The 13847-nt window shown below is 48.6% G+C and overlaps 1 protein-coding gene across 1 annotated transcript; it reads left to right on the top strand.

The window, feature by feature from the left end:
* The first annotated feature begins 256 nt into the window (after window positions 1-256).
* On the top strand, window positions 257-13647 carry Cldn11 (claudin 11). The gene is made up of 3 exons (XM_051157003.1): window positions 257-676; window positions 3653-3817; window positions 12410-13647. The coding sequence occupies exons 1-3, from the start codon at window positions 451-453 to the stop codon at window positions 12640-12642; spliced, it is 624 nt and encodes a 207-aa protein (XP_051012960.1). The 5' UTR covers window positions 257-450; the 3' UTR covers window positions 12643-13647.
* Window positions 13648-13847: the final 200 nt, after the last annotated feature.

Below are 13847 nucleotides of genomic sequence, written 5' to 3'. Positions count from 1 at the left end.
ACCAGGAGCCCGATGCACCCGGAGCATTCTGCAGGTTCTCCCATCAGGATGGGATTAATTTACTTTCCAGCGCTGACCGCGCGTCACCCGGCCCCCTACTGCCTCCTCCTCGCCCCCTGCTCCCGTCCACACCCCGCTCCGGAGCCCGGCCCGCGATTGGCTGGCTTGGCTCGGGGCTGTCGCAGATTGGCGCTTGCTGGCCCGGGCCACGGAGTTTAAAGAGGGGGCGGGGGCGCGCTGGCCAGCAGCGCTGCTGTCCCCGCCAGGCGCACCTGTCCCCGCTGCACGCCGTCGGAGTGCGCTCGCAGCCTTTTACTTTCCACCTCGAGTTTCCTGGAGCCAGCGGCTGGCGAGGGCGGCAGAGGGCAAGCCTAAAGCAGGCTCTGTCCAGGCCGGCGCAGGGGCCACAGTCCGTAAGAGTCGAGCCGCGTGGACGTCGCTGCGGCCACCATGGTAGCCACTTGCCTGCAGGTGGTGGGCTTCGTCACTAGCTTCGTGGGCTGGATTGGAATCATCGTCACCACGTCCACCAATGACTGGGTGGTGACCTGTAGCTACACCATCCCCACCTGCCGAAAAATGGACGAACTGGGATCCAAGGGGCTGTGGGCTGACTGCGTCATGGCCACTGGTCTCTACCACTGCAAGCCCCTGGTGGACATTCTCATCCTACCAGGTAAGGACTCCGTCGGAGCTTGCAAGCAGCTTCCAGAGGCAGGATGGGGTAGAAATGGGAGTTTTAGACAGAGCTCTCAGAAGTCTGGGGACTCAGAGACCTCCGCGTACATTTTTGGCATCTCCAATCCCACCTTATAGGAGAATTAGCCCTAAACAACCACCTGCCAGCTCCAGGTTCTTCATCGGGAGCATGAGATAGTAGAGGCAAGTTGGTCACTGGTATCAGTGATCAATGGCTTTGAGAATTTAACGAATCCCATTGTGTCACCATCCCAGGTGTCCATGCTACTTGACCAAAATACTGCAGTCCTGGCCCCTGCCTTCTCCGATGTGCTTCTGGTTAAAGCCATCTATAGAAGAGAGAGGAGGAAAAAGTAAGATTAACCTGGTGCCTCAAGTAGGTGCAGGCTGAGCTTTTAGACTGCGCAGTACTCCGGAGGCATCCGGGTCAGGTTAGGCTCAAGTTCAAGGACTTCTGGACTGCCCAGATTAAGTGAATCCCAGTTGGCTCTCTCAGGTCTCAGGGTCTGCCTTATCTTACCTGCCACCCACCCCTATCTTTTGCCCCGAGATCCCTCAACAGCAGGCTGCAGTAACACCTCTCCCCTGCGAGGGTGACACCCTTCTCCAGTTCCACCCAGACGGCTACTGGCTGTTGGGAATCCAGTACCCTGGGAGACACAGGTCAGAGTCTCATTCCAGGCTTTGCCACTGTGTCTTCAGCTTCATGTTGGAAGGGGGGGGGCGGGGGAGGACGAGCCTCTGCGACCCTGGGTGAGGAATTTGTGGAGGGAGCATCTCCCTTTGGGTCCCATGGGAAAGGTTGTGGAAACAATTTTAACAGTTGGATGACTTGGGCGGCTGTGAGTACCACTTGTCATGCTCGGTGGCTTTACTGTGACCCAGGTGAGGTTGTCTAAGTCCCTCTGGCCTTGGGTGATGCATACATTTAAGGGCATAGGCAGGTCCTTAAGTGAGGAGAAATCAGCCCTGACATTTCTGGTCTGAGAACAGCTAAATTTGTACATTCCTCACAGAGAATATCTGGCTATCCAGAGCCTATTAGGGCATTTGGAACTCTCCTCCCCCTCTGCAGCTTACTTACTGTTGACTTCTTATCTTGATCCCAGTGTGCCGTACCGGGACTTGAACCCAGGGCTTTGTTCATGTTGGGCGAGCTCTCTACAGACTGAGCTATAGTCCCACCCACATTACACTTGAACTTCTCTTTGCACTCTCTCTTGCTCCACACCCTGCCTCTACCACATAGTTAGGGGGTGCAGTGCATGTCAGGCCTGCCGTCCACTCCTCCTTTCTCCGCCTGGACTTTCAGAAGGACAGGCATCCGGGAGCCCTGGTGTGGACTAGCTTCAGTTAATGCTGGCTTGGGTAGACCCGGGCCAGACTCCGGGACTCAGCCCCACTTGCAGTTTTGGTCATCTGGGACAAACTGCTAACCTCAACAAATCCTAGTAGTTTTCTTTAAAGAACGTAAATCAGCATTGCTTGTGGGAGCCAATGAGAGACGAGATGAAGACCCGCTTTGAAGTACAGGTGCTCTAGAACTGGCAAAGGTCATTTTCTCGTCACAGCTGGCTGTGGAGATTGCTTAACTGGTGTACAAAATCCTTTTGTCTTCTTCCCCTGAGATTACATTTCCGGAGCACTCAATGCCAAACGGGATGTTTTCAGAACACCCAGGCCCTGCTGGGGGTAGGATGTGCATATATTGTGTGGAGAAGCTTAGTGTTCTGCACTCCCTACCTTACCTGCTGGGTGGGGGTGGGGTGTCGTCCTCGTCCCCTGCTCCGTGTCCCCACCTGCGCCCCCCCTCCCCCATCTCCATCTTCTGATTTCTAGGCATGGTCTATGGTACAGCAGCTCGTGGGTAGCCTCGGGCCATAAATTCTGGAGCATCTGTGTGAGCTGACTGCTGCCTTTGTGTGGGCCCTGGCTCCCCTCCTCCCAGCTGCAAGGGAGGGGCTGGGCTCAGACTTCTGGGGCCCCTCCTGGGGTCTACAAGTCTATCCATACCTGACAGGCTATCTCATTGTTGTGGTGAGGTGGGCAGGGGTTGGGAGACAGGCCATGTGGCATGCCTTGCTAAGGGGCAGTGTTGATGCTGCACATTGGCTGGCTGGGTCTGACATGGGGTCCCGGGACACGGGAAAGAGTTAGGGCCTTGCTATTAAACCAGCCTTGCTCAGGCCTCTGGTTCTACTTCTGCCTAAGCAGATGAAACAGACAACAGTTATTCATAAATGGGTCACTTAAAAAAAAAAAAAAAAAAGGAGTGTTTTAATGAGGAACAATAAATAACGTAAAAGTGAAACAGAAAACTTAGATCTGTGAAATCCCCTTGGCATCTGCTCAGGGTTGTTTTACATGAAGCTGCGCATGTTATGCTCACAGAGTTCTCGCTTGGCATTTTCATTTGACAGCGCAGAGTTGGCACCTTTGCTCTGCAAGTCTCTTTCAACTCACCTTTTCCTTCCTCGTTAGTTGTACCATCTGTTGTGGCGGCATAAAGCCCAGGACGGGTGTCTACTCAAAGGAATCCCAAGGGCTAGAGAGTCACCTTTTAAACATCAACAGGGACCACTCATAAAGCAGGAAACGGAACCTAACCACCCAAGCAGAAAGGAGTCTCCAGGACAGCAGCCTCTGGGGAGGAGGGGGAGAGGGCAGCCTTAGTCTTAGCTTACAGCGTAGGTCAGGGCTGCATACATCCACACCCAGCGGGAACTGAGGACAAGAGCATGTGGTAGATCGGCGATAGCAGTGCCACACTAGGCTGAGGTGGTGCCTCATGCCTATAATCCCAGCACTGGGGAGGCTGAGGCAGGAGGGTCATGAGCCTGAGAATTGTACAGACTATGGTGAGTTCCTGTCTCGAAACAACAACAACAACGACAACACCAGCAGCAACAACGTATCACAGGCCAACCCACCCTCTCTGTTCTCTTGTTCCCAGGCTACGTCCAGGCTTGCCGAGCCCTCATGATCGCTGCTTCGGTTCTGGGCCTGCCGGCCATCTTGCTGCTGTTGACAGTTCTCCCGTGCATCCGAATGGGCCACGAGCCTGGAGTGGCCAAGTACAGGCGAGCCCAGCTGGCTGGGGTGCTTCTTATTCTGCTGGGTAAGGACCCCCCAACTCTGGTGAATGTGGAGAGCCTCAGATCTCACAGTGGGTGCTTCAAGGGAGATGTAGAAATGTAGCTTCTAGTCTCTGTCCCTTTAGATCTCATTCCAGAGGAAGTTTAGACAAGACTCCAAGTTACATGCGTGAGAGGAGCTGACAGGTGACAAGGAAATGACTGCCCAAGCGAGATCTGAAGGAAGTGGCTTGTGTAAGCAGCCTTCACAGTAGACTCGGTTTAGAATGACTTGTACACAGACTCCACAGCACATCAACTGGTCTGGAGTTTTCTGGGGACCAGGTCAGGAAAAGGTATTTTTGGGAGGCTCCCATGTGATTCTCATTGTAATAAGAAATGAGAGTCTGTAGCTGGGCGTGGTGGTGCACGCCTTTGATCCCGGCACTCGGGAGGCAGAGGCAGGTGGATCGATGTGAGTTCGAGGCCAGCCTGGTCTACAAAGCGGGACCAGGACAGCCAAGGCTACACAGAGAAACCCTTTCTCGAAAAACAACAACAACAACAAAAACAACCAAAAAAAAAAAAAAAAAAAAAAAAAAAAAAAAAAAAAAAAAAAAGAAGAAGAAGAAACGAGAGCCTCAATAATATGTAGTGAGAGGACAGGAAAACAGGAGCACAGTGGGATGATATAGAGGGCCGTAGACCAGTAGGTGATGGAGCAATATTTTAGGTCAGTAAGTGTTCATTGATCAAGTATGGCAGACACTGTGGTGGGCCATGGGGACCCTGACAGAGAGGAGGAATGTCTACTTTGAATGTGCATAGACCTCCAAGATATGCAATAAACATGGAAGGAAGCACCCAAGTCACAGCAGAGGGCTTTCCCAGAGCACAGGAATCCAGGCCACAGAGAGTTGAAGAGAAGATGATGGGGTCATGGGCTGGAGGGAGGAACAATCTAGGCTGAGGAAGTGGGGCCTGCTGTTTCAGTTTCCCCATCATATGTGTTCGGGGCAGCTCGAACCAACTCCCGCCGACAGGCTTGTCTCCGAGGCTGCAGCTGCAGATCTTGCCCTTGCCAAGGCAGCAGGATCAGAAGTTCAAGGTCGTCCTCTTGGCTAATGACTACGCCACAGAGACATACAAACCTTGTCTTTAAAAAAATGTATTTTTTCCCTGACCTTTTACACAAGAGTTCCAGAATATCCCCAAGTGAGACAGCATGTTAAAATTACTGCAGACGAGCCTGTGAGAGACGGACAGTGAAATGTATAGATACTTGTAGTGTTGCATGGGGACACACCAATTAAAACTTCTCAGACGAATTGGCTTTTATTTTAATTAATTAATTAATTTAATTTTTATTTATTTAATTTAATTTTTTTTGGAGACAGAATTTCTCTATGTAGCTCTGGCTGTCCTGGAACTTATTCTGTAGACCAGGGTGGCCTTGAACTCAGATTCTCCTGCCTCTGCCTCCCCGAGTGCTGGGATTAAAGCCATGTGCCACCGCACCTGCCTAATTTTCTTTGTCTTAGTACTATTTTTTTAAACATATATTTATGTGGGTGTGTGTGCACACACATGCATGGAGGACAGTTGGTTCTCACTTTCCATTGTGTGTGACCTGGAGAACAAACTCAGGCTCCCAGCCTTGACAGCAAGCACCTTTACCCACTGGGCTGTCTCAGTGGGGACAGTTCCGTAGCTGGGGAAAGTGAGATGGGGCTGGAGAGAGGGACGGAGTGCATCTATTAGTCCCTGTTTGTCTGCCTCCATCCAACCCATGGGAGAAAAGAAATCTGACCCCTAGGAAGCTGCGCCTGCGCCCTCGCAGTGGCTTCAGCTCAGCATCAGAGCAGGTGAGGGACTTGCAGTGCGGGCCTAACTTCACCTTCCTTGCTGCCTCTTCTTTTGACTGCTGTCAGATTTATTTCTCAACAGGTCTCCACATATTGTTTTGATGGGATGGAGCTGGCTCGGGAAATGTTGAGTTCATTGTCTCAAGAGTGTCACCTGCCGATTTCCTTCAAGCCTTCTCACTCCTGCCCTAAGATCCTTGCTTGCCATCCTCAGGGATGGGTGGGGAAGCCGGAGTGTGAAGGCTCCCTTTGTGTGCAGCTCCGGCTTGGTTTCTGCCACTCTCCCCAGGGTTGGGCCATGCCCAGTCCTGGGGGTGGGAGCTGAGATGGGGTCACTGACGATGATCTGCTGGTTGCTGGGCAAAAGGCGGGAAGTAGTGCAGGAGCTGGGGGTGGGGGGGCTGGGAGTGGGCAGTGTCACAGCTGGTTCTGATGTGGAAACTGAACACGGATCAGTTCTTCCTGGTCCTGGAAACCTTTGACTACTTTTTCTTTTTCTTTTTTTTTTTTCCGAGACAGAATTTCTCTATGTAGCCTTGGCTGTCCTGGGCTCGCTCTGTAGACCAGGCTGGCCTCGAACTCACAGCGATCCGCCTGCCTCTGCCTCCCGAGTGCTGGGATTAAAGGCGTGCGCCACCACGCCCGGCTTTGACTACTTTTTCTGAAGGCTTAAAAAGAAGTCTGCCTGCTGGCCAGCTCCATCCTCTGCAGTCTGAGCAGGAAGCCGCAGGTGCTTGGTTCTGCATTGTTCAAGGAGCAACAGTTGCCTCAGAGCTAGGGAGAGATCAGAGGGGAATCGAATTTGTCAATTTTCAAGGTACAAGGCTCTGGGCCCTAACATTTCATCTTGTCGGTTGGCATCAAGCCAACCGTACTGAGTCTGGACCCCACTGCTCCTCAACTGTGCCAGCCGAGCAATCAATGGCTCTTAACAGCCATGCCTCCAGTGCAACGAAGGATGGCAAAGCTTTAGCGTGGCGTCTGGCACATAGCAAGTCAAGGTTGGCACGATTGTGGCTGCTGTTGTTTAGAGGAAATAGAGAGCCAAGCCAATGATGGTTGAGTTCTGAGAGGGTGGTGTCCACGCACAGAGCTGGAGGGGAGAGGCAGGACAATGCACCCTGGCTTGATGGAAATTGGGGTATGGGGACCCTATGAGGGGATGTTCATGTTTTCCATCAAAAAGCAATGTTCACATCTTCCATCATGAAGGAACCCCAATCCATTGTTCTCAGTGAAATACATCATCTTGTCCCCTCAACCCCCCAGGGAGTGGACAGAGAGGAAACAGGACTTGGCCTCTTCATGGAACTTCTTTCAGCTTTTCTTCTTGACTTTAAACATCTGGGCCGGTGGCTTTATTTATGCTGGGAAAAGCTATACACTTTCCAGTTCATGGTGAGCTCTGCTAGAATTAAGGGTGAGGGCGAATATGAGATGAACGGCTTGCCTTGCTCATGGGTTTTCTACATGGATAGGGAATCCTGTGTGTGGACAAAGGATGTGACATCTTAGTATGACAGTGACCCTGACCGTAAGCTCTATATACCGTATACTCTAACTGCTGTGTGAACCCTTCCTGTCTCTAAATTCTGTGGTTCTTTTTTATTTTTTAATGTTAACAAGTACCTGGATATGTGGCAGAGTGTAGAGCAACTGGGGACTAGCAACACATTCATAAACAATAAATAAGAATAAAATCAAATCCAACACGTAACCATGAGGCTTTTATTAGATTGCTGTAGGAAAAAGTAGATGACAGTGCATGGCATAAAAACAACGGGAAAAATGTCAATGTTGAAGACTGGCCAGGAAAATAACATACTGGAACATTCCGTTGATTTGGTGGTAAATGCTAGGTTTTCCTATAGTGGCTATGCAGGTGGCTATGCCCAGATTTTCATGTGGGTGTTGGGGATTTGAACTGCAGTCCTCATGTTTCTGCAATGCGTGCTTTTACTCACTGAACTCCTCAGCCTAATATTTAAGTTAATATTTCAGCTAATATTTAAGTTGACACCTAATAAGTTTACTTTTTCCTTTTTTTGTTTTTCAAGACAGGATTCCTCCGTGTAGCCTTGGTTGTCCTGCACTCAATTTGTAAACCAGGCTGGCCTCGAACTCACAGCCATCTGCCTGCCTCTGCCTCCCGAGTGCTGGGCTTAAAGGTGTGTGTCACCACGCCCGGCTCAAGTTTACATATTTAAGAAGTTGTGTGTCTCTCATTTACTTAATTTCTGCATATTACCATGAATTACTCAACGTCCAAAAAGATGGATAGATGCACTTACATTTTGCTTTTGTAAACTGTTTTCCCAAATAATTTGTTTAGTTAAGATCACGAACTTTCAGCAAAGACATGGCCTGTCAACTGAGGAGCACATCGTATTGCATTATTTGAAAGTTGTCCATAATATAGGCAAATATTCTTTTGTTTAATTTTTTTTTGTTTACTTTTTTTGAGACAGAGTTTCTCTGAGTAACAATCCTGGCTGCCCTGGAACTTGATCTGTAGACCAGGTTGGCCTTGAACTCACTGAGATCTGCCTGCCTCTGCCTCCCAAGTGCTGAGATTCAAGTTGTGCGCCACCACCGCCCGGCCTCAGGCAAATGAATGTTTTTTCTTTTTTTTTTCAAGACAGGGTTTCTCTGTGTAGCCTTGGCCATCCTGGACTCACTTTGTAGACCAGGCTGGCCTCAAACTCACAGCGATCCGCTTGCCTCTGCCTCCTGAGTGCTGGGATTAAAGGGGTGCGCCACCATTTGGCCTGGGTTTTCTAATTTCATTGTTCAATCAGAAGCCCCTCACTCCCCAAAAAACAAGTACTGCTGAAGTGGAGTATAGCCTCCTTTGTGTCTAAACATTTGACGAGTTCAGTCAGAGGTCACTGCAAGTTGGCCGCTAGTTCCCTTTCATGTTGTGTGGGGGCCTGTCCTTTCTTAGAGGTTTTGATGTGGTTCCTCTTTGAGTGCCACAGGAATTTCACCCTGAGTTCATTCATCTGCTAGCAACAAAAGATGATGTTTTGCATGGGTTATGAAAGAGGGAAGAGTTTTAGCTGAGGAGTAGGCAGGGGAAAGTAGAACCCAAATTAGACTACCTTTCATTCATCTGTCATTCACCCATCCATCCACCCATCCATCCATCCATCCATCCATCTGCCCATCCATCCATCCACCCACTCATCCATCCATCCATCTACCCACCCACCCATCCATCCACCCACCCATCCATCCATCCATCCACCCACCCATCCATCCACCCACCCACCCATCCATCCATCCATCCATCCACCCATCCATCTACCCATCCATCCACCTACCCATCCATCCATCCATCCACCTACCCATCCATCCATCCATCCACCTACCCATCCATCCATCCATCCATCCATCCACCTACCCATCCACCTACCCATCCATCCATCCATCTACCCATCCATCCATCCATCCTTCCATCCATCCATCCACCCACCCATCCATCCATCCACCCACTCATCCATCCATCCATCTACCCATCCACCCATCCATCCACCTACCCATCCATCTACCCATCCACCCATCCATCCATCCATCCTTCCATCCATCCATCCACCCACCCATCTACCCATCCTTCCACCCATTCATCCATCTATCCACCCATCCTCCATCCATTCATCCATCTACCCACCCCCACCCATTCATCCACGCATCCATCCATCCATCCATCCATCCATCCACCCACCCACCTATCCATCCATCCATCCATCTGTCTGTCTGTCATTTATTTGTCCACCCACTTATGCTTCCCATCCTATCTGGTCATTATATAAATGTGTAGGCATTTCCCCTCTAGTGAGTTACATACAGTAAATCTAGCACTGTCTCTAACACTTGCAATCATCTGAGCTGTTGCCCTTGGAACACAGCCTGACTCTTCCTAGCTGTTTTCTTTATTCTTAGGGAATAAAGGAAAACAAGTGAATTGGAGACCATTTCTGGTCTTACTGTATAAAATCTAAACCTAGTCTGACTGTTCTTAGTTTTCACAAAGGTGAGGAGTGGTTTACATGCGTGTTGTGCATGTCTGTGTGCATGTACACATATGTGTACAGATGTGGGCATGCCCTCCTGGGCACGAGTGTGCATATGTGTTCTATGTATAAATACAAAGTAGCTAAAAAGAGTAACACTTGATCTGACCCATGAAGTGTGCTGAAATCAGTTAGCTGTTTATGTATGGACTGGTTGCATTGGCCCGAATCAGCTGTGTGGTAATGAGACCCTTTTCCCTACACCATCTGAGCCCTTGGCCTGTTCCTCTCAGTGTGCTTGGGCACTGAAAAGCTCTTGCTGATGGCTGGCTGTGCCCACAGCAGTGTGGACACCCACTTCTCGGGGTTGGGAGTGTTTGCTGTATTGCCTTTTGCCATGAGAAACTCATGGAAATTTTCTTGAGCTGAAACACTGTAGAAGAGAATTTCTGTACCTTGTCCCTGGGGACAGCTTTTTTTTCCCCCTTCAGAAGACAAATTTCAGGCCATCCTAGGACACACAGGGCCTTGTTTCAAAACAAAATAAACAAAAAAGAAAATCAATTTGGTCAGTTCAGACCCTTCCAGTCCCAATCTCTGCCCTCTGGCCTCTGCTTGGCCTGTGTCTGTACTCTTTAAGGCAGGGACTGACTTTTATTGTGTATCTACAGGCCTTGCTCATGGGGTGGGGGTGGGCGGGTGGTACACTTAGTCCCTTGTTAATAAGAACCATTGTAGGTTACACATCAAATGGCTGAGCTATTTCAAGTCTTTCAAAATGGGTAAGACTTGAATCCTCAGTGTACAGCTGATGTCAAAGAAGGGCTGTCCTTCTCCTTGGGCCAATGGCATAAGCTTGTTAGAAGCCAGAAGAGCAGCTTGCTGCATTGAAAGAAACAAGGGCGCCGGGCAGGGTGGCGCACGCCTTTAATCCCAGCACTCGGGAGGCAGAGGCAGGCGGATCGCTGTGAGTTCGAGGCCAGCCTGGTCTACAAAGTGAGTCCAGGATGGCCAAGGCTACACAGAGAAACCCTGTCTCGAAAAACAAAACAAAACAAAACAAAACAAAACAAAAAAAAAAAAAAAAAAAAAAGAAAGAGACAAGGGCACCCCAGGTGATAAATGTTGGCCTGGCAGAGCTGTACTCTGTCTTGAATTTGTTTGTGATTTTTAGGGTACCAGCTGGAAATCCTGCTGTTCTGATTAGCTTCGTGTCTGGCCAAAGTTTTTCCTAAAATTTCTGTCTTGCTATGTTTGAGAGAAATTAGGGATACTAGGGGGAACCATGGGGCTGTTTTGTTCTGAGCTCTGTAGTCCTGCAAAATAGTCATTAGGCACATGTGGCCATTTGAATGAAAATCATTTAAAAAAAAAATCAGATTTTCAATCTCACTAGCTCCTTGGCATAAGTGAAATGGTCCTATGTAATTTGTTGCTGCCCTACTTAGTAGAGCCAGTTCAAATGCTTAAATTTTCTTAAGAAACAAAACAAAACAACCCCCTGAAACCAAACCAAACAAAAAAATCCCCAAAACCAACCAATCAACCAACCAACCAACGAACCAACCAAACAACAACAAAACCCTAGATTAGCAAGAAAGCTCAGCAGATAAAGACACTAGCCTCCAAGCCTGATGATTTGAATTCGATTCTTGGAATCCATGTGGTGGACTCCTGAAAGTTGTCCTCTGCCTTCCACACAACACCCCATGGCACATGTGCTCCCCAACACACAATCTCACATACAATAAACAAATTAAAAAGTAATAACAATTAAAAACCTTGAATAGATGAATTGCTTTTTATCTCAAGAACTGTTCGTTTGTGTGTTGGTGTTTTGTGGTCACAAATGGCACGTCACAGACTCAGACCCTCGACTGGTCCTCTGTCCGTACCTAGCAATCGTCCACTCTAGCAAGAGAAAAGGGACAGATGGCCCAGGTCTTTGTACTGTGGATTGACTAACTCCAGAGAATGGGATGGAAAGCCAACATGGATGCCATCTTGTTTCCCTTTCTGAAAAGCCTGGGTATTCAGTCACCCAACCAGGAAACACTTAGTTGTGTCTGGTGCTACGCTGAACGTTGAGTTTCGAGACCTAAGTAAGGCACGGCCCCTGCCTTCACAGAACTCAGAGCGTGGGGTGGGGGATAGATGCATGTTTCCATAAGTCTAATATGGTTCTACAGGTGTAATAGAGTAGCCATGTAACTGTAGAATGCTGGGCACAAGGCTCAGCTAATAGACTGTGACTATCAAACCATGGGGTTCCATCTATGGCACCCCAAAAACTGGTTTACCAGCTCATGCCTGAAATCCCAGAACCCCAAGGATGACATTCAAGGTTATCCTTGGCTTCACAACATGGCTACCCTGGGCTGTACAAGGCCTTGACCTGAGAAACCCAAAACAACAGCAACAAAACACACACAAAGCCCGAACCCAAACAAAAAGTAACAGGACTTACAGGTAAGAACAAATACATGGGTTTGGCCCTTACAGGATTATGTTAAGCCTTTACAGGGGTGTTTGTCTCTGCTACCTGGTGAGAAAAAAAGGGACCAGCAGGGGACACAAGCCTAGTGTGAGTCAGCTGGTTCTACAGAGCAGAGGTTGCCAAAGCAGCAGAGCTTTGCCTTTTGGCGGTTTTGTTTTGTAGTTGACTGGAAAGGGCGTGTTTGGAGTGACCCTGCCTGCTTGGACCACTTGGTGAGTGATGTCTAGTGTCTAGTCACCCTCTTTCCTTGTCTCTTCCCAGCTCTCTGCGCCATCGTCGCCACCATCTGGTTCCCTGTGTGTGCCCACCGTGAGATCACCATCGTGAGCTTTGGCTACTCGCTGTACGCGGGCTGGATCGGTGCTGTGTTGTGCCTGGTGGGTGGCTGCGTCATCGTCTGCTGCTCTGGGGACGCACAGTCATTTGGAGAAAACCGTTTCTATTACTCTTCGGGCTCCAGCTCGCCCACTCATGCCAAGAGTGCCCACGTCTAAGAGGGCTGCTCCACTGCCCACCGAGGTGCTGTAGATGCTGGGCCCGGGGGGCCCTGGGTTTGCTTGCCACAGTGGGGAGAAGCCCACTTCCCTGCCAGGCACTGAAGCCAAAGGTCTAGAAAGATTCCTGCCTGACATTTTGCAGTCATAACTCCACCCACCCCACCACTTCTTGGTTTCCTTAAGAAATATCTAGCTCACATAATGCCACATAGTTTTCTTATGCTGTTGTGGGCTGTTAGCTCTTTCTTCCGGCATTCCGTTGCTGTTGATTAAAAAAAAAATATATATTTTGTTTCTCTCTTAAATTCAAATGATTTGGGAACATTGCTAAAGTGGGCATGGATTGGGAGAGAAATAAAAGACAGTTTTCAGTCGGTTACCAACTACAATGGAAGCCTCATAGAGACACTGCTCTGTTTTCTTTTGCCTCTTAGTTTCAAGGTCACTTACATATAAGAGATAGAAAAAGATAGACTTGGGAACATGGGTGGGAGAGGAACCTCGGGACTTTCTGTGGGAAAACTTCTCTTTTATAAGTTGAGGGGTTGGGACTCTTTTTTTAGTTTGTGATTTTACATTTTTCTGTACATATTTTTTCAAGATTGATCATTTTTATAACCATGGGTTTCCTGAAATTCTCAATTCACCAATATGAAGGAAATGAACCAGATAGACTTTAATTTGCAATAAGTAACAGTACGGAGATTATAACTCTAACTGACCGTCCACGAGTTTCAGGTTTGTATGCTGTAGTTTTTAATTCTACACCTGCGTATGCTTCAAATTAACACATTTAAAAACTCTTTCACCCTTTCTATCTCTGTCTCCATTCTGTTAGCGATCTTGAAGCAATGTTGTTTAACATAAGTTGTACTGTTGAATTGGCTTCGTGGGTGTAAACACTGATGGTCTGTCAGTGTCTAAGACTCTGGCCCTGCGAGCACGGTCGGTGCATTTGTTCAGGTAAAATCTGTGAAATAAAATAATAAACTGTCTCCAACGCTGCTCCTCAGTCCTGTGTTGAATTCAGAACATTGTCTGATTAAAAAACCAAAACCAAAACCAAAACCAAAACCAAAAAAAAAAAAAACCCTCAACAAGTTAATTTCTGATCATTGAGCTAAGAACAAATCATCTGGGCTGGGGAGTTGGCCCGGTTGGTAAAGCTTAGTGCTCCAGCAGGAGAATCCAAGTTCGAGTCT

This window comes from Acomys russatus, chromosome 15 (assembly GCF_903995435.1).
Source record: "Acomys russatus chromosome 15, mAcoRus1.1, whole genome shotgun sequence".
Classification (NCBI taxonomy): domain Eukaryota; kingdom Metazoa; phylum Chordata; class Mammalia; order Rodentia; family Muridae; genus Acomys; species Acomys russatus.
The sequence above is the reverse complement of the archived record's forward strand: the minus strand, read 5'-3'. Positions and strand labels throughout refer to the sequence as shown.